The 21621-nt window shown below is 39.6% G+C and overlaps 1 protein-coding gene across 2 annotated transcripts; it reads left to right on the top strand.

The window, feature by feature from the left end:
- Positions 1-2506: 2506 nt before the first annotated feature.
- Positions 2507-4827, top strand: LOC149262870 (uncharacterized). 2 transcript variants are annotated; one of them, XM_089425359.1, is made up of 2 exons: positions 2507-4401; positions 4614-4827. In XM_089425359.1, exon 1 carries the CDS (start codon positions 2783-2785, stop codon positions 4385-4387), a length of 1605 nt encoding a protein of 534 aa, XP_089281485.1. In that variant the 5' UTR covers positions 2507-2782; the 3' UTR covers positions 4388-4401; positions 4614-4827. The 2 variants fall into 2 exon arrangements, with proteins under 2 accessions (XP_089281485.1, XP_089281484.1); XM_089425358.1 differs by having other exon boundaries at positions 4540-4827.
- The last annotated feature ends 16794 nt before the right edge of the window (positions 4828-21621 follow it).

Below are 21621 nucleotides of genomic sequence, written 5' to 3'. Positions count from 1 at the left end.
AACTTCAATTTGGCCCTGCTTACTAAGAACCCATGGAGAGCTTTTACGGGGCTTGGTATATGGCATGGCATAATCAACGAAAAATACCTAAAATCACACAAATCTGGAAGATTGGATCTTAGCTGGGGCGTTAGTAAAGAACAAAGCATCATACATATGGCACAACTTGATGAAAGTAAAATCATGGTTGTGTGGCAATCTTAGCTGGGAGGTAGTTTGTGGTGATCAAATTTACATTGGATTAGATGCTATTAAAGGCCTAGTTGGATATCATATCCTCTCCCTCCCCATTATCCAGTTTCTTAATGGGCATGGGCTCTTCACCTTAACGCACATTGGTTGCCCACATAACACATTTTCCCCTCTACTAAATGGCTCTTGCTGATGAGTTGGCTCTCCTAATGGAGCTTGTTGTCGAATGGAAAAACTACTGTAACAAACTTTTCCATGCTCAGATTGCATTGTCTGAGAAGGTTGACAAGCTTACATGGGGTGGTCTTTCTTATGGGGGTTATATCTTCGCTAAAGAGGAATATTCATATATCTCCCATCAGAATCAACAAGGTTATTTGCAGCTTGGCTAACTGGCATGTGGAAGTGGGATGTGCCACTAAAATTAAAATGTTTCACGTGGCTAGTGCTCCATAAACAAATTCTCACATGGGAAAATCTAGCCAAGAGGGGATTTCAGGGTCCGGGATTTTGTCCTCTGTGTCAATCGGTTATGAAGAGGTTGTTCATCTATTATTGCATTATCCTTTCATGATCACTATTTGGGAGGAGGTTTCCAGATCTCTTATGATCAACACACAAGTGGACATCTCTTCAATTGCATCATGTTTCCTTCAATGGTCATATTGCCAGCAAGAATATATAACTGTACCTCTATATATATTTTTGGGGCATTTGGTGCTGTAGAAACACTTGCATTTTCGAGAATATAGCCCCTGATTCAAGGTCCACCCATTTGAAAATAACGACCTTCTTTATGGAAATTGGTCCATGGGGACCAATTTTTCATAAGTGCCAATGGACATATAAGAATCTTGAACAATTTTCCCTTTTTGGTTTTTTTGACAGGGCTTCTTTGAGGGGTGTTGCGGTGTGCTTCATGGCTGGCTGTTGAGGAGATTTTGATTGTAGGTGACTCAAAGACAGTTATTGATTGGGCCAAAGGTCATTTCTCTCTTGAGGTGCCATCATTATTCCACTGGTTAGATCAAATAAAAAACTTGATGGCTTATTTCAGCTCCATCTCCTTCTCCCACATTTTCCGTGAGTAGAATAATATGGCAGATTTTCTTTTAAAGCGATAGTCTTCTGTCCTGCTTGGGCAGATTTGGTATAATTGCCTTGTCAATGGTTCCATCTACGATTCAGGGGTGTTAGTCTTCTAGCAATAGTCTTGTTTCATTTCTTGGAGCATATCCTTTTGGTTTGGTATTTTTGGCTACCTTCAGCAGATCACCAAATTTTTATGCATGGAGTCCTTTTGTTTTTTGCTAGCTTTTCCTCTCTATAGCCTTAGTATTGATCTGCGTCATGTTTCATAAGAGGAGGCTTCGACTCCTTTGATTGACTATTCTGTTTTATTTTCAAAGGGTTGTTTCAATTGGGATCTCTACGACTCTCTCTTTTTTTTTTTCTTCAGTTTTTTGTGGACAATCGAGGTTAATGGATGATTTTAGCAAGTGACAAATGTCACTATTAACTATTTTTCATTTATCAATAGAAGAAGAAGTTTTTTGTGAGAAAAAATTAATTTTTTATGTCTTATTAATTAAATTTAAATATGATTACACAATTATTATTTTAATTTATATGGTAAAATTGATCTAACTTTATAACTCCTATTTATATATTAGTATTTTCTTTTGTAGTGGTCTACAAAGGCCAAAGAATTGCCCAGACTATATCTATATTATACTAAGTACTCTGTAATAGAAGTCCTCTCATTACTTTTTATATCAATATGTAAATTTATTATTATTTTTATATTTAATTAAAAATAATGAAAATTATTTTTGATAATTTAAATATGATTTAATAATTAAAAATTATATTTAAAAAAATATAAATAGAATTTTATAATTAATAAATTGTAAAATATTCCTTTAATACACGAAATTTTAAATTATTTTCAAACTTCACAACAACATAATAATAATAAACTATTTTAACTCTGAGGTGTATTAAATTATTTTCAAACTTCTCAACAACATAATAATAATAATAAACTATTTTAACTTTGAGGCTAAATAAATTGAAGCTTTCAATTTGAAATATAACTAAATTTGATACGTCTGTGGATAGACTTGTGGTTTGCATAGAATACCTAAGCTATCTTTAGTCTGATAAAGGTTAAAATAATTTCTTTATTTTTTCTTCTTAACATCTCCTCTTGTGTCAACTTAATCTAACTTTAACAAAATATATATATATATATTTTCCTTTCTTCCTAACATCTACACACTTGTGTCAACGTAGTTGAAAGAGGGTGTTTAACGAACGACCCGTGCGCTCGGTAACTTCCTTGTGGGGAAGCGAAGGGAAGGTGTGGATTGGCATCTGGCGAACCGAACCAAACCAAAACAAAAGGCAATGAATGTGAATGTATGGAAGAAAGAAATTGCATTGGAATATACATGGTAAAGATACAGATAGACATATGCCATATAAGTACACGAACTCGCAGCGTGTGCACAGTTTGGAATCGCAGGACGCCACCGTGGTCTGTGTCTGAGGGGTAAGGTAAGCTATTGGTATTGGTGTCTAGGCACAGATGGAGGAGGCGAGGGCCCCCTCGTACTGGTGGTGCTACGAATGCAGAAAGGAGGTTACGCCAGAGCCTGGGGTGGCCCTCGACCTCAATCTCAATCTGAACTCGAACCCGAACCCGGTCTGCTGCCTTTGCCAAGAAGGTTTCTTGGAGCGAATTTATGCATCATCATCAGTTGCAGCTGGAATTGGACTTGGGAGTGGAAACCCCCATGAAAGCCGTCTTCTCTGGAATGAACCGCCCCAAAGCCTCTACTTCCACGATTTCTTTGGGGTTATCCGTTCCTCGCCTTACAGAGCCCTGTCCCTGGATAATCATGATCGCGATCACAATTACTCTAATGAAGGTGAGGGAGAGAAGGCTGTCGATTATTTGGACTGCTTCTCTGACGGGATTGATTCTAATGGCCACTTCTTGCCGGAAGGCCGAATCGTAGAAGAAGAAGAGGAGCAGCTATGGGAAAATCTAGGCGTTTCCGAGAATTTTTATGCCGCCAGCGAAGGTGAGGTCGAACCGGGAACTTCCAGAAGATGGGAAGAAAGCCCTCGAATGATCTGGGATGAGTTTGAGGTGAAAATTGATTCCGAGAGCCGTGGTCGACTGGAGGAGCGGAGGAGGGTTACGTCGTACGAGATCGAATTGGAAGGCGAGAGCTTTATTGGAAACGTCGATCCCAGGGACAATGACTTAGACGAAGCTGCAAAGAACAGCCTCAGCTTCAGTCGAAATTCAGACGCAAATGATTGTTTCTTTACCGCTCTTGCTGATGACCCCGCGGATGCGGAATCAGTCGGCTCTAATTCAGTCGATCACAGTGGATCTTCCCCTTACCCTACGGCCCCATCGGATGGTTGTCCTAGCATACACGCGGAGATGGGGGACCTGATGCTTGCTTTTAATGCCTGGGATTCGTTTGAAGTCCATGACGAAGAAGAAAGCGAGGATGATGAACAATGGGAGGAGGTACTGGGAGAAGAGGCGGTTACTGCTGCTTCTGCTGATGATACTGCTGAGGTTAACTTCAACTTTGGATCCACCGAAGGAATTATCCTTCCGGCGGCCGAAGAAGAAGAAGAAGAAGAGCAGGTGTCCGATGCGGAGGATTCTCGCAGCCTGCCGTTACTAGAGCGATCGGAACTCGCAGGAATGATGCAGATGCTTGTTAATTTCAATTTAGAAGATGAGGATGTTGACGAGGAAGAAGATGACGACGGTGATGTATATTATGGAGTTCCGGAGGACTATGTTGACGCGGCAGGGTATGAAATTGTGCTCCAACACCAACATGAACATGAAAATTTTGCAGAAAATAATGATGATTTTCTGACAGGGGCTCCTCCTGCTTCCAAGGCTGCGGTAGAAAGCTTGCCATCAATTTGGATCGGTCAGAAAGATTTTGAACTTCTGTTAATGTGTGCGATCTGCAAGGATCCGCTTTCCGTGGGAGAGTTGGCAAAGCAGCTGCCTTGTCGGCATAGCTATCATGCGGATTGCATTCTTCCCTGGTTAATCTCTCGAAATTCATGCCCCTTATGTAGATACGAGCTTCCTACTGACGATCCCGCTTATGAAGAGCAGAGGAAACAGGGGGCATCCTTGCGAACATAATTTGCGCTGTGCAGGTTATCATTTGATCCCATCCCGTACCCGCTTTAATTTGTTTCCAAAAATATCTCTCAATTCTGTTTTCGGTTTCTTTCTTTTGCAATAATTTTAGAATGAACAGTCATTTGTATATTGTTTTGCCTTTTTGTGGACAGATGACCTCTCAACAATGGTATTCTCTTATATTATGTGTTGGCTGAAAACAACTTTTATTCTGTCCTATTTGTAGATATTCTTTTGAAGTACTCCAGATAAGATGCTGTTAAGAAATATGACTTGATCATATAGAGGTACTGTGGGCTGTTTTGCTCAAGCAGTATTGTTAAGATTGATTTGATTGGGGGTAACGTTGGCAGTAACTCCAACCATAAAATATCTCAATAAAAACAATGTGAGCTTTTTCTATCTGTTAGTTAATTTTTAACCAATATTTTACCTGACAACATTTTTGGTATTTTTCTGGCAAGGATATGTTTGTAGTTTTAGTATTCAACTTCTTGGTTTACATGATGAGTTTCTTCCAAAGTTTCTTGCCTGGCCAAGAAATAGGGTGTGACTGAACATGATGAGGTTATAACATAGCTCCTTACCTGGTTAAGAACTAGTATACTTAGTTGCAGCTAAAAGTCCTTTCGAGATAGTTATTCCTAACAATAAAGCAATTTATATGCACGTTGTACACAAAAAATTCCTGTTGTATTCAAGTAAAACTTTAAGAGACCTACTATAGTATATCTTAGATGGAAATAGCTATTCAGTCAGCAGAAGCGCACTGTGTGAGTGGGTGGGAGTGCATCTTGGTTTGTTGGAGCAGCTTGCCAATTTGAATGATGCTCTTAAGCTGAATAGTTCTCTCGCTCTCTCTAAGATACGGGACATTGTTAATGCATTTGGAAATAGGTTTTAAGATATAAAATCTGAGATGAAGTTCCTCAACCTATTGTTGTTAGTTCCCAGCTGGTTGTTGCGTCTGAATCTCTAGCAGTATCTCTTACCTCTTGTACGCATTGTCTTGATCAATAAGTAATATTTATATCAAAAGCAATCAAATAGAACAGGTAACTTGATTTTGAAATCTATCATATTTGTCTTCTAGAATCTATATTCTAGAACTGGGATTACCCTTTTTTGGCCCATTTGTAATAGTCTTGATAGGAAGGAGTAGCAGTTTCATGGTCGTAGAATTTGATTTAATTTTTGCACCTTACAGTAAATACTGCTTCTATAGAGCATTAGTTGTTCATCACTATGTTTTGCTGAATCTTATTTTCTCATTGTCCATGCATGATGACAAAGTGGGAGAGAACTGATAAAAGAAATGCAGATGAGGTGTACTATTGAAGACGTGCTTTGACTTCCATGCAATCTCTTTCTTGGATTTTCTTTTCGCTATAAAATTGACTTCTTGTTATTCATAAATAACCAGTTTAGACATTAAATCTTACTGTGAATTAATAGCAGACTATTTCACATGGTTTGGGTTTGATAGCCATCGGGTTAAATTTATTTTATAAGTTTTGGACGAGGTTCACCATTAAATGCAGCTACACACAATATAAAATAATAAGAAATCAACATCAATAAACATATATGTGTAAGAATCATGGTCAATAAGCATATATGAGGAATATAATCATGATAAAGTCCAATCGTCAATGTTGTTCTTAAATTTAGACATACACTTAATCATGATAAAATCTTATGTTATGTTTTGTAACCAATAATTTAATCACACTAAAATCCAATCATCAATTCTGTGAGTGAGTAATTACAGTGACATAGAGTTACTGGTTATGTTAACAACACAGTTCTTTCCGAACATGAATGAAGTTTGAAAAACAAAGCAGGCTTGCAAGTGGTTGATTAAGGTTATCAACTTTGGGCCCACATTCTTGTAATTCCATTTTATGTTTCTTTTTTTTTTAAACATATTTGATTTTTTTGGGGTTTACAAACATGGTCACACTCAATTTCAAGGGTAATTGTACCCATTTTAGGGTATATACCTAAAAACAACATGCATGCGACTCGCAAGTCTTATTTTGCATATCCCGCATCTAGGTATGTGTGGCAAAGGGTTTACAAAGATTGTGCAGCGGAATAATAAAGGAATTGTTGCGCCGGTATTTCAATAGTAAAGAGGTTTTGCATCGATCAACTATCCATCTCATCTGCCAAACATTTCACATGTTTCATTATTTTTCTTAACATTATATAAGGCAACAAAATGGGCAAATATGATCATTTCACTTCTATATGTATAAACGATAAAGATTTCCCGCTGCAAAGCTTTTTCCTTGAGAGTGGGTGCTCATGACAGGATTCGAGAAAGCCCTGTAGAAGCCACAACTAACTCCATGCCACATGGTGATAATCGAAGGTAGGGGTTGACTGAACCATGGTTGTCTGCTTCAGTGGTGCATCCAGTAAATCAATGCCAAGTGAAAGAAGTGCATGGTGATAGATCATAGGATTAGACGTTCAGAATGGAGTATTATTCGTTTTTTTAATATAAAATTACCTAAAAACAAGCTGGTGAAACTGAATTGAAATTTATCTTTCATTTCTAATTCAGCAGCGATTTGAGTTTGTTGGGGTTTAGTTTGAGGTTTACCGAACCTCAATGAACCTGCAAGTTTTTTGAAGTTCAAATTTGGTGAACCCTGTGACATAGAGCAGAATTACAGATAAGCATATTGTTAAGTTTAGGTATGTTCTTTGCTTAGAGCAATTTATTTCAATTTTCATAGTTAGCTCAATATCTTTTCCAGATTAGCAATCGCATCAGCATTAAAGTAAATGGCAGATAGAACATAAACATAAATCGCAGAAGACAAGCCAAGACAAGAGGACACAAGGTGTGGCTCTAGCCAGGGACAAGCCCAATGTGGGGAAACCTTTGATCAATTCTTCTTGTATGTTCTTCAATAGTTCAGCAGAGAGAGAGAGAGAGATAGTACATTTACAACAAAAGTCAACACTTTGACTTATCTAGGTAAGAGCATAGATCATCTCTAAGAAGATGATACATAAGATCAGTGGAAGACAAGCTGCTTCAACTGATTCTCCATCGTGCTACATCTCGTCATCATGCTAGACTCATTCACTGAGCTGCTCTTGTCACGGAAATGCAACCACTTATAGTTGTACCCGTCATGGTGCACTATGCTGCACCACTCACAGTTGTACCCATAGATGCTGCTGTACATACTGCCTCCACTATGCTGCAATCATTACAGTTGTACCTATACATGCTGCTGTACATACTGCCTCCACTATGCAACAGTTGTACCTATACATGCTGCTGTACATACTGCTTCCACTGGAACAGTTGTACCTATACATGCGGCTGTACATACTGCTTTTGTCCCATAATATGTCCAACATATCATACCCAAACATGGCCCTTCTGTCACCAACAACAACAACAACAACTAGGTGACCTTTCAGGACAACAACCAACTGTAGTATTGATCCTAAACTAGGATCCAACACCCCTGCAAAACACTGTTGAACTGATATTTGTCTGCGTTTGTGACAGCCCTGGTTAGGGCACGTGCTGCAGCCCTAAACCCTTATGACAGTCCACAAACCAACCCTCAAAGGTTTGCAGCATTCCTAGTGAAGCCTCCTCTTTGTCCACGCTGCCTTTTGAGGGGCTAGTCCACCTTAACAACCCTCTACGCAACTCTTTCTGTGTGCTAAGGCCTGCGGCCTAGCACTGTCATGAGACAGTCCCTACGCATGCCCAAACACACCTTCTTCTTCAACGTTTTGTCCCTCTAGCTCTTCGGCCTTCACTACCCAGCAACTCGGCCCTTGAACAACAACTCGGACTTGTCTTGATAGCCCTCAAACAGTCCTAGGACAGTCCGCAAATCAACCCAGCAAAGTGTCCTCTTCTTGATCCTCTCTTGCTACGGCTAGGGCATCTTCATACCATCCTTAGGTAGGGCAGCGTAGGGCTTCCTCTAGCTGCAGATTAGGGCCTTCCCTTTGCTGTGGATTAGGGCTCCCTTTAGCTGCGGATTAGGGCTCTTCTAGCTGTGGATTAGGGCCTCTTAGATCTGCGGCCAGATCTCCTACAAGTTTGCGGCTAGGTCTCTCCTAAATGACCCTTCTTTGCGCTGCGTAGAAGGCATCTCCTCTAGACCTCCTCTTCCACCAAAAACCCAAAACAAGTGGAGAGTGAGATCACAAGAGATGCGTCTAAATGACTTGAAGTCCTCCTTTATTTGTACTAAAACGTTGAGTACAAGTGGGGTTTATTTGATTGTTGGCCGACCTTGGTGAATTGTCCCATAACAGTAATAAATACATATCTCCATGAATACTTATCGGAATCGGATGATCTTTAGATCAATCCTACACCTTTCGATGAGAGGGATCCAAGAAAAATATCAGCTGCCATAAATAAGATGACCCACGTGGAGTTTGGCCCTAGTTTCCAATTTTAACACTCCCTCTCAACTATGGAGAACTCCATCCATTGATCCATATGTCCGACTGTACTATCTCTGCCATCAGTGCCTTGCACTGCTCTGCTTTGCTGAGCTCTTCTCAGTTCTGCTCTGCGTTGCTGAGCTCTGCTCAGTTCTGCTTTGCTCTGTTGAACCATGAAGAAGAATAATTGATCGAGAATGTCTCATACCATTCTCTACTGACCCGGAGTTATTTTCATCTTATTGACCCGAAGTCAGTTTTATTGATCCTAGATCAATATCACAAGAGAGTGTCTCAAACCACTCAAATTGATCCCAGATCTGTTTCGTTGATCCCAGATCAATGGAGGTCATCCTAGCATAGGGAGTACGGTAGATACAACGATGCGTTCATCGATAGTACTACTATGGTCCCTAACCCCATTTCCCTACTCATTAATCAGATGAGAGGTACTTCCCATGAGTCCCAGACTACATGGGTAGGATGCCTCGACAGGAGAACTAATCATCTTGTCCATAATCGCCATGGGAGATTTAATCATCCTGGCCCACAGGAGAACTAATCATCCTGTTCCATAGTTGCCATGGGAGAACTAATCATCTTGGCCCACAGGAGAACTAATCATCATGTTCCATAGTTGTCACAAGAGAACTAATCATCCCGGCCCACAGGAGAACTAATCATCCTGTTCCATAGTTGCCACGAGGTATCACAGGGAAAGGTTGAACTTGTCACCCTGTACATAGTGCACCACCAAGGGAGGGTGAGTTGCCTTGTGGTCGTATATCTCTCCAGTAAGTACCCCAAGCCCCCAGAGCTCCCAGAGCTCAGTGCATGCAACATGTAGGACCCTTATACGAAGGTCTCTCAACAACTCCAAGTCGTTCGGGAAAATCACAGATTTGACCTTTCCCCGGGGCTTTGACGAAGTGTTTACGACTTGTACATCAGTGTCAATGCGATGGAGCCTCCTCGCTCATTGACTTACCATATCCCATATAAGGTAGTATCTGATGTCTATATGCTGGAGCAATCATCAAATACGGGGTTCCTCAATAATCGAATCCCACCTGGTTGTCACAAAGAATCACAGTGGTATTCATCATGTGTACAAACAACTCACTGATGAGCTTCCACAACTAGGCAGCTTTACACGAGATCATACTCGTAGCTATGTATTCGGTCTCGATGATGCTTATAGCCACTGACTCTTGCTTCCTGCCCATCCATGATATCGAAGCAGAATCCAGAGAGAACCAACACTTAGAAGTGCTCTAGCAATCCTCCACACTGCCCGCCCACTCGACATTCGAATAATCACGCAACTTCATGTTTCCTGCAGTATATCTCAATCCATGAGAGATTGTGCCCTGAAGATATCTCAGAAGATTCTTGGCACCAATCTAGTGAGGCTCAACCAAATATGAGCTCACCATGCTAACTGCAAAGCATATATACGGACGAAAGTTCACCAAGAACATCAATGCAGATGAGTTAATGAAACTCAGAGGCATTTCCCAAATCTGGTCTGACATCACCACTATATAACTTCTGAAAGTTAAGATCCTCGAGGTAGTCACGGCCTTGCAGTTTACCATTCCATATCTGGAATCCAACTCCCTCTTACTTTTGCAAGTGAGAGGGTCTGCACCTGTCAGAAAGAGGTCGTTTCTCAGAAGGTGCCGATATGAGAGGTCTATCATCCACAACCTTCAAACAATGGTTTGGATCGACTTCACTTTTAGTGCATCTCAGCTTCTTCAGACAGCTATCAATCCTCTCATATTAGGCCCGGGGTGTTACTTCAAGCCATAGAGGGATTTCTTCCACCTGTATACATGAGATTCCTAATCATGAATGTCAAACCCCTTGGGTTGTTATAAACCTGTGGACCCGCTACATGAGGGGAATGGTCCCCTTGTTAGATTTTCCTTCGGTACATCTCAAACATGTACCTTCATGCTCTTCTTGAATTCAGGTATCCAAGTCACCATCTGAGTCACATCGGTTAGGACCTCATAAAGTAGATCTCAGGTGTTATAGATGAGATATGTCATGATCCCCAATGGACCATCCTGCAACTTGACACAAATTGCCAACCCTGAATCCATGAGTAAAAGAATCTTTGAAAATTCCATTTTCAAACACGTACCTTTCCATCGATGAATGCCACCATGTAACCTTTGACTTCCATTGCCGAAATGGACACCAGGCTCTTCTTGTGATGAGGTACGTAAAAGAGATTCTGTAAATGAATCGAGTTACCCTCATTCAATTGAGGGTTAACATTCCCTACACCCTTTCCGGGATAGGTGGCATCTGCTCCAAGTATAATCCCATGATTGTTTCCATCTCTACCAAATTAGAGAGAGCACCCTTCTATCTAATGAAGTGCCTTGAAGCACTATAATCGATAAGCCAGATTCCCAAAGAATTTGAAGGAGAGGGCCAATACAAGATAGTGCTTATTTATCTTATCAGAAACAACATTTGATTCTTCATACTTGGGGTTCCTTGCTTTCTCTGAAGAGTCGGCCATTTCCTTGATGACCTGCATTACTTGTCATTCGTCTGACCATTGAAGATGTCCCTGGAATGATTGTTATCATCATCAAGTGATGTGTCCCTGCCATTTGGACACTCCTTCGCATAATGGTTGAACTAGTTATTTGCCTTTCCTTCCACCTTGAGATCTAGTCTTCCAATGAAGTGATATTTAGGTAGGCCATATTCCGCTGCGCCATTCTGATAATATTCTCTGCTTCGGTTTCACCCTCTGTGAATTTGAAGAGGGATGAGGAACCCATTGATCCTTTTGTCCTTTCCTAACTGTCTTCGGTGATTGCTCTTCACTCTTGCTTGGGCATTGTCTTCACCTCAACTCTGATACCATGTTAAGTTTAAGTATGTTCTATGCTTAGAGCAATTTATTTCAATTTTCATAGTTAGCTCAATATCTTTTCCAGATTAGCAATCACATCAGCATTGAAGTAAACTGCAGGTAGAACATAAACATAAATCGCAGAAGGCAAGACAAGACAAGAGGACACAAGATGTGGCGCTATCCAGGGACAAACCCCAATGTGGGGAAACCCTTGATCAATTCTTCTTATATGTTCTTCAATAGTTCAGCAGAGAGAGAGACAGAAAGATAGTACATTTACAACAGAAGGCAACACTTTGACTTATCTAGATAAGAGCATAGATAATCTCTAAGAGGATGATACATGAGATCAGTTGAAGACAAGCTGCTTCCACTGATTCTCCGTCGTGCTGCATCTCGTCATCATGATGCACCCATTCACTGAGCTGCTCTTGTCACGGAAATGCAACCAGTCATGGTTGTACCCATCACAGTGCACTATGCTGCACCACTCACAGTTGTACCCATACATGCTGCTGTACATACTCCCTCCACTATGATGCAATCATTACAGTTGTACCTATACATGCTACTGTACATATTGCCTCCACTATGCAACAGTTGTACCTATACATGCCACTGTACATACTGCTTCCACTGCAACAGTTGTACCTATACATGCTGCTGTACATACTGCTTCTGTCCCATAATATGTCCAGCATATCATACCCAAACATGGCCCTGCTGTCACCTACACAATAGCAGCTAGGTGGCCTTCCAGGACAGCAACCAACTGTAGTATTGATCCTAAATTAGGATCCAACACCCCTGCAAAACACTGTTGAATTGATATCTGTCTGCATTTGTGACAGCCCTGGTTAGGGCACATGCTGCAGCACTAAATCCTTATGAAAGTCCACAAACCAACCCTCAAAGGTTTGCAGCATTCCTAGTGAAGCCTCCTCTTTGTCCACGCTGCCTTCTGAGGGGCTAGTCCACCTTAACAGCCCTCTACGCAGCTCTTTCTGTGTGCTAAGGCCTGTGGCCTAGCATTCTCATGAGACAGTCCCTACGCATGCCCAAACACACCTTCTTCTTCAGCATTTTGTCCCTCTAGCTCTTCGGCCTTCACTACCCAGCAACTCGGACTTGTCTTGATAGCCCTCAAACAGTCCTAGGACAGTTCGCAAATCAACCCAGCAAACTGTCCTCTTCTTGATCCTCTCTTGCTGCGGCTAGGGCATCTTCATACCACCCTTAGGTAGGGCAGTGTAGGGCTTCTTCTACCTGCAGATTAGGGCCTTCCCTTTGCTGCGGATTAGGGTTCCCTTTAGTTGCAGATTAGGGTTCTTCTTGCTGCGGATTAGGGCCTCTTAGATCTGCGGCCAGATCTCCTACAAGTCTGCGGCTAGGGCTCTCCTAGATGACCCTTCTTTGGGCTGCGTAGAAGGCATCTCCTCTAGACGTCCTCTTTCACCAAAAACCCAAAACAAGTGGAGAGTGAGATCACAAGAGATGAGTCTAAATGACCTGAAGTCCTCCTTTATTTATACTAAAACGTTGAGCACAAGTGGGGTTTATTTGTTTGCTGGCTGACCTTGACGAATTGTCCCATAAGTTATAACACTAATAAATTCATATCTCCATGAATACTTATCGGAATCGGAACACCTCTCGATGAGAGGGATCCAAGAAAAATATCAGCTGCCATAAATAAGATGACTCACATGGAGTTTGGCCCTAGTTGCCAATTTTAACACATATTTACAAATTTATAGATAAGAAAAGCTGTGAGTCACGACACAGCATGTTCTTTTCCATATTTTTATTAGACCTAAGCACGATGTTTGGAAGGTTGGAATACCTGCTGTTTTATTTACATTTTGACTGTTTCAGTCAACTGAAAGGCTCTTTGTTTTTCTTTATTTACTGCTGTGCCTATCTTTCATGCTGCATCGATATCCTCCTTGTGTTTAAAATTCTTGTAAATGTCTTTGTACCTGGAACTCAAAGACGACCTCCTTAACAATAAGATTGAACATTCTGTCTAATTTGGTTATTCACCCCCCAATTTTGCTACTCCAATCCTCCATTGTTGGATAAAACATGGTTTTAGTTTGTTTTAATAAATCAGCCTCTCAGAAGAATGCCAGCTTTAAAACCAAAATAACCGAGGAATAGTGATAGATTACTAGTTGGTGTTAATTATTATTACAGGGAGGATTGCAAATCCATGTTATTGGAGAAGGAAGAGAAAACTTAAACTTAAAAAGATAAAACTTGTCATTAGCGAGTTGAATGGTGAACCAGGCTGTTTGTTAAAGGCCAAAACTGTAATGGCTCTCATAACTTGGAAACTAAATGTGCTTGAAATCTTGAGGAATCTCCCCTTTTCCTTTTTATTACATGTTTATTTCAATTGCATGTTGAGTATGCTCTAGAAATAAAATGATTAACCCTTCCTTATAATATAACCTCCTATACTGGCTTTGCTCTGCAAAGTCCCTTTCTCCACCTTTCCTTCTTAGTAAAGATCAAAGCCTTTACGAAGAGATTATCATGAAAGCCCTTTGCCTACTGTACTCATTGAGTTAATTGTACCTGTCCTGCAAAAGCCAATTGTTCTTCATGCTTTAGTCTGCAAAGAGCTGACTAGCAGTCATGGACTGCTTAATTTCAGTACATGGTAAACAGACCTGCAAATTGTTAACCTTAGAAAGCTGGAAAAACTTCATACAAAACTACTTCTGTATGCTATGTCTGAAAAGTGAAAACACATAAACTCACTGAAAAGTACTAACATCAATTAATAAAAAATTGGAGCACCCTGATTAATGTTTCCCAGGCTACATGTGGAAGTCGCCTAGAATAGAATGCTTCACTCCTAGAATGATGTGCCCTAGTTTAAAATTGGAAACCTCATCTGCCATGCTTTTCTTCGAAATTAAGAATAGCCATTAAATGTTAAACATAATTCCTAAAATAGGCACTTCTAAGTCTGAACTGTAAGATATGAGAAAAGAATTGAAGAGGGTGTGTGGTGTTGGAATTCGTGTGATAATTGAATTCTTTAACATGATAATTACTTGTGAGCATTATTATTAGTTCTTCTTTCTTAGTTAGTTAATCTTCTCCATCAAATAATTACCAAGCGTTAAGTTCATAGTGCACAAGAGACAAAGAACACAAGAGATTAGGCCAGAGGTCAGGGCAAAACCCGACCAAGAGGAAAACCCATCAATCCTTTTTTTATAGAGTCAAGAGAAATCTAAGTCAAATCAATGACCCCAAATGCTAAGCCAGCCCTCCATCCAGACATCATGAAAACTGCCACATCTATCTTCAATCATATCTATTGTCCATAGGTCTGTCCACAGGAGGCCCGAAAATCATCACCGAGCTGTACTGCATCTCAGAGGATCCGAAAATTACAGGACTTTACCACAGAGGGTCCAAAAATTACAGTGCTGTACTGCATGGGGTCCGAAAATCGCTGAGTTCTTGCCACAGGAAAGCACGAATCATCAACAGAGGAATGTCTTTTAATAGCTCGTTCTGCTCCATAGTTATATGCCTCAAATTACTTTACACAGATCTGAATTCTTTTCCTCAGATTATCCATGAACTTCAGCCCAAATGGATGAGCACGCTGGCATATATATAGTTGTTTCTCACGTCTGAAAGGGTGCCTCATAGGGCTGAGCTGACCTGTCTCCTAGGAGGGCTGACTTGGCAATTTGAGGGACAAATATCACTTATAAAATTTAAATTTTCTTTTCTTTTAATTGTCCAAATGGGACATAATACAATTCAAATTTTCTTTATGACAAATAAATAATTTCTTGATGTAATTATGACCAAACCTAGTTACAATTTCCAACACATGCATGCACCTCACTTAGAGAGCATTCTAAAATTATGCCCGTCTCAATTACCGTACTACGTCTTTAGGTACTGCTGAACTGTGCTGCTCAAATGTGAATAACTGCCATGCAACCAGGAAAACTCTTAACTTTTCTTTGCGAAGATGTTCTCTACAATGCCCAGTCTCGCCCTCTATATCGTAAACTTCCCTTAGCCAAGGTCTTTGTCAAAGTATCAGTGACCTGGGAATTTGAAGGAACATAAACCAGGACCATTGATCCTCTATCAAGTGTCTGATGAAATGGCACTAAATATTGATCTGCTTTGAATGACCAAGAAACACTGGATTCTCAGATTATGATTATCCTGATAAATCACTGTAGGGCCTAACATCTGATCAGTCAACTCTGCTATCAACTTGCAAACTGTGATGGCTTCACACCTAGGAGAATTGGCTGCCTTCTCTGTCTCTACCAAACTAAGTGCCATTGCCACCTGCTTCTTGATGAACCCGGATATTATAGCTGAACCCAAACTGAAACAGTGCCTTGTAGTACCCTTATTGCCACTTGCATCTCCAGCACAGTTGGAATCTACAAAACCATGAGGCATCAAATCATTACCTCAGAGCATGATACGCTGCGCCCTTCAAGTAACAGAGCAACTTACTTTGCAGCAACCCAGTAAGTTTACCTTGGCTTAACCATATACTAGCTCAATGTGTTTACTAGAAAAGAAATACCAGGTTAGGTAGTTACCAGATACATGAGGGAACCTATCAACTGTCTATGCATTAATGGATCAACTAAATTTGAATCTGTTAATAACTTTAGATTAGGGCCAAGGGTTTACAGTTCCACATCTGAGATCTGTTCAGAATCTAAATTACATACTTACCTTGTCATAGGAACGCCTCTCATGGACTCTACCAAACCTCAAAGCCCAAGAAACAGTGTATAAGCATTAGCCCTTCATGTTGAATCCACTTGCCAGTGTCTTGTTGTACCATGCTATGAGCTTATATGAACTACCTTAAAGTATAATGCTATATACGTACAACAATAATAAAACCATAGTGGATTACACAAACAAATAATACAAGTCATTATCTACATCAGTCTTAGCGAAGCCCAAACTTTATCTGTATTCATTAATCTGTGAGTACCAAGCATGTGGTGCTTATTTCAACCCATTAAGGGCTTTCTTTAACCTGCATACATGGGTATCCCACTCATGAACCTCAAAACCTCTTGACTGATTACTGTATAATTCTCCCTCAATTAGACCATTAATAAATGTCGTTATTAACATCCATCTGATATAAAGGCTATTCAAATACTAATGCAAAAGACATAATGGTTCTGATGGAAGTATCATTGCCAATTTGAACAAAGGTCTTTTGATAGTCTACCCCCGCTTTTTGGGAGAGTTCCCTTTCAACGAATCTTGCCTTATACTTCTCAATATTACCATCAACTACATGCTTTACCTTTTACAACCACTTGGAAGTAATCACTATCTTCCTTGTTGGTTTTGGTACTATCTTCTAGACTTATTCAAGACGGAGTTGTATTCCTCTACCATGGCATCTTTCCATACCTTCTCACCTATTGCTTCATTATATTTGGAAGGCTTGTATTAAAAATGGAAGATATATAAAATCATCACAACAAAGTTGTTAAAAGCAAAAATCTTGTGTCACAAACCACAAAGAGCGGACACAAAAAATCACCCAATTTTCTTTTTGGGGTGTTTCACTCATAGTCACATGTAAGGCAAACTTCCAACCCCTTGTGAACCCCTCGATCAGGTGGTGCTTCACCTCCCTGCAACGTTGTTGAATAGGGGATTTGTCACCCCTATTATCACTCTAAAATTTCCCTAGGGTTGTCATGAAAGAAATAATAGAGGTAACCACAAAACCATGTGTTGATTTGTGTGGTTGGAAGAGTATTCTCATTTTACTCTTTTACTTTCACCTGCAACATGATTTTAAATCTGTAAATTGATTTCACCTTAATCTTCTATCATGAAATGCATTTACATGAATGTTATCTTTGCTTTCCTATACATTAATTTCATGTGAAATTTTCCCTTTTATTTCCTTTGATAAATTCATGGCATTCATGAATTTTTTTTCATGTGTTGCTGTAAAACCATTTTACCTTTGAATATCATTCCACAACCTTAGTCTCATATTGCCTGTAGCTATATAATTTTACCTCAAGTATGGTTTCACCCGTAGCTCTGAAATATTACGGCATTTTCATATCTCTGTATTTCACTTGAAATTAATCCACTCTATATTCTCGTAACATTTATAATATTCAAAACCAAAACAGTTAATGGTTTATCGCACCGCTTTTGAGTGGTAGGTGGTATTTTTTCAGAGGACGCGATATAACGTGGGGCTGCCACGTAGTAAAAAGATGGGTTGGGAAAACCACTAATCTCGCGTGCTTTTTGAGTGTTAAGTGTTGGATGAGCTGAGCATGCGATATGGAATTTTAACTGTTCATTTGTTTTTACGAATCTCGAGGCAAATAAAAATGAAGGGGGTTTAATTCTTAGTGCGGGGTGGGCCATTGGTTGACTTTGCAGGGGGAAGAGGTAGTATAGGCTTGCGGGGAGAAATTAATATAAAGTCCAAAACTTTATATTAATAGGGTTTGGTGAAGTAAGGGGTAAAAAGAGGGATTATATATATATATATATATATATATTTTACTTTATGGGATTTATCTCTGTTTTAACCATTACTGCCTTTGTGTAAATGATTTCTTTTTGCTTTGTGATAATTGTCTTTTCCTTAGGAATAAAGCCTTTGAATACATTTCCTTGCGAATCTTGGAGTAAATAGGTTTTGAAACTAGTATCAACAATGTTTGTCCAAGCCCCCGTTTTGCTAATTACCTGCAAAATAAAACAATCATTAATAAAGCATAGGTTTGCGGGGAAGGCAATCAATGGCTTTATTGAACTGAGATGTCTATGAACGAAGTCTGGGTTGTGGATGGCTCAATTCTGTTTGGAAAAGGCTTTTCATTTATTCATTTTAAACAGAGATAAGGGAATGGCAGAATTTCATATTGTAAAAGCTCTGTGATTTTTCACATTTTGCAGGTGCGGTTAGATGGTTTACCGCACGACAATGGATGATAGGGCTTTCGGGGATACACAGTGAAGCAGTTGAAGGAGGCTTTCGGGCAGGAGGAGACAGTTGGAGGTTAGTCTTCTGAGGGGGTTGCCGTGGAACGGGAGGTGGTTTTGTGGCATATCGCACTGCTTTTGAGTGGAGGGCGGTATTTTTTGAGAGCACGTGATATAACGTGGGGTTGAAACGTAGCAAAAGAGCGCTCGGGCAAAACCACAAATCTCGCGTGCTTTTGGAATTTTAACTATCGGACGATGGGAGCGCGTGATATGGATATGGGTTGTCGGATCTGGGAGCAGTTGATCGAAGGGCTATCACGCAATAGAGTTGCAAGGACTGAGTCGGGGTGTGATTGGCGGGGCCCGGGGATTAATAATGCAGCGGGTTACATATAATCAAAGGTTTAGTGAGGGTCGGGGATTTATACAGTGGGGGGGTAATATACATAAAGCGGGACTATAGGTTAGGAAATAACTTAGGATAAGGGGGTTTTAGTGGGTTTACTAGGGAAAATGAGATGAAATAGGGGGAAAGGTAAAATGAAGGGGTAGGGATATTTTTACAAGGGAAATATGTTAGAATAAGGGAAAATGATGAGGGAAGGGATTTTTGGAATTAGGAAGCGGAAATTAGTAAGATATTAGTGATAAGAAACAAACCAACTGCTGCTTTCCATACCTTGTGCAAACTGCTTCTGCCTACCCATCATTTACCCTAACATTTTTTCTTCATTTATTGGGTGCATTTGAGCTTGCTGACCCTTTTATTTTCTTTTGATAAGCAAACTATCTAATTCTAATCTTATAACGTCCAATGGCTCAGATTAAACTGATGAGCTCATTATTATTTTCTACCTAACTACTGATCTGCCAAGATTAAACAGTTTGGCTAGATCTTTATTCTCTATCTATAAGCATGAAATTTAAATCATGAATGAATTAAGATTAAATTGTTTGATCATCATGGATTGTGGCATTTTGACACGCTGCACACAATCTTATTTGCAAAAAGTAAACTAAGAGGAGTGGCATTTGAATGTGCACACTTTCATGATCTATTTTTATCTCTTTTTGTTGGGGTTCATATTTAATATTCTTTTTTGATCTTTGTTTTTTTGTCCTTTGATTATTCCTTTAGGACATTCCCTCTTTACATTTTTTTAATATGGGAAAACATTTGCAGAAAAGAAAAGGTATGTACAATATTACAAGACTTAACATAGTCAATTCAAAATTATGATCCCTATTATTATAGGAACTTAACAACCCCCCCATGACCCCTCTTGCTATGCCCGACACAACATACAAAGGGTGAAGGTGGTCATGTGAAGAATATAAGACATATCCAATATTTTTCCACCTGTTGTTTTCTTTGCATACAGGGGGGCATCACAGTACATGATCAACAATCCAAGGAAGTAATGCCCATTGTTTATCTATGCTAGGAGAAGTTCAATCTTATCTCTCACGTAGTGGCACTAAACATCAATACGCTTTGTCTTATAATGATGAACGAGGTTTCTGAATTCAGGCTTTTGTGATCCTTATTGAATAATTAAGAAAAAACTTTCGGTGGTGATCACATAGGAGAATTTTTATTGACATGTTTTGAACCATCTTGTGTGGTTCATCATCAGGACAAGATGAAGAGGCAGAGCATGGCACCAACTTAAATAGAGAGCAATGTAGAGACCCTTAGTTAAGTTAACGACTATAATAAATGGTTAGATTTGAAAAATAATATTTTTAAAATATAACATCAATTATTAGGATTAAATTATATTAAATAAAATCTAATAATAAGTTATGGTTCGATAAGTGAGGTTCTTCACCAGGAAGATTGTACTCTAACTATCAGAATCTATCCTTACAACTTGTTGTACCAACATAGTGTCTGAACACAATCTCTGTAACCATATTGCTTCTTTGCTTGCATAAGTGGCTACCATGTATTCGATGTCTATAGTTGAGAGTGCCACTACAAATTGTCTCTTGTTCATCTAACTAATTGCTCCTCCATATAGGTTAAAACAAATACCCACTTGTAGATCTTCTATGGTCCATATCTCCAACCGAGTCTGCATTAAGAAAGCCATGTATGTCCAACACTTCGTCCAACCCTGGTCTTCGTTGGTAGCACAATCCATCACTAGTAGTGCCACACAAATACCTGAAAACCCTCTTTACTGCTATCTAATGCTCCTTCCTTGGTTTTGACATATACTTGCTTAATACTTCCACTGGATGTGCAATGCCCTGTCTAGTACAGATCATTGCATACATCAAACTTCCAACTACACTAGCATATGGAACACAGGTCATATTCTCTTTAACGTTCCATCGAGTTTTCAGGACGGGAAAATGCGGGAGCGAGGATACACAGAAGGGGGGATGTATAGGCAACCCAAACATTTAGGGAAATTTCAGGGAAACGGGGGGACTTTAGAGTCATAAAAATTATAAAATTATTAAAAATTTAATATATACAAATAAAAAATAAAATCCTAACAATATTTCAATAACTAAATTAGTAAATAGTAAATATTAATAATGATGAAATATGCATCTAAATATGATCATCATTTTGTATTAGACTATTATGAATCAGAATTATCATTTGACATTTCCGTAATCATTAATGTAAATCTAGTGTTGCGAACATCGCGATTTTTTCGTGATGTCGATTAAATTGGCTGATTTTATTGGCCATTTTTTCGCGAGTTGATGGGTAAAAATCGCTAGGCAGAACGATTTTAAAGCTAAAATTTGTTTTTTCTTCTTTCATTTTGCAGACAATGAGCAGAGGTGAGAGCTAAGGAGGAGGAGAACTCATCGACAAGGGCAAGAGAGGAGAAAAGTGAAGGAATTTAGCATCCCAAGCAAAAAATTCCAAGTTTGGACCAGGTTTCTTCAA

The sequence above is a fragment of the Pinus tabuliformis genome, chromosome 6 (genome assembly GCF_031772625.1).
Source record: "Pinus tabuliformis cultivar Carrire ecotype Pingquan chromosome 6, CPIR1, whole genome shotgun sequence".
Classification (NCBI taxonomy): domain Eukaryota; kingdom Viridiplantae; phylum Streptophyta; class Pinopsida; order Pinales; family Pinaceae; genus Pinus; species Pinus tabuliformis.
This window is presented reverse-complemented; position numbering and strand designations above follow the sequence as displayed.

What these genes read in the sequence shown, in the direction of transcription:
- LOC149262870 (XM_089425359.1), top strand. Translation starts at nt 2,783, where the DNA reads ATGGAGGAGGCGAGGGCCCCCTCGTACTGGTGGTGCTACGAATGCAGA.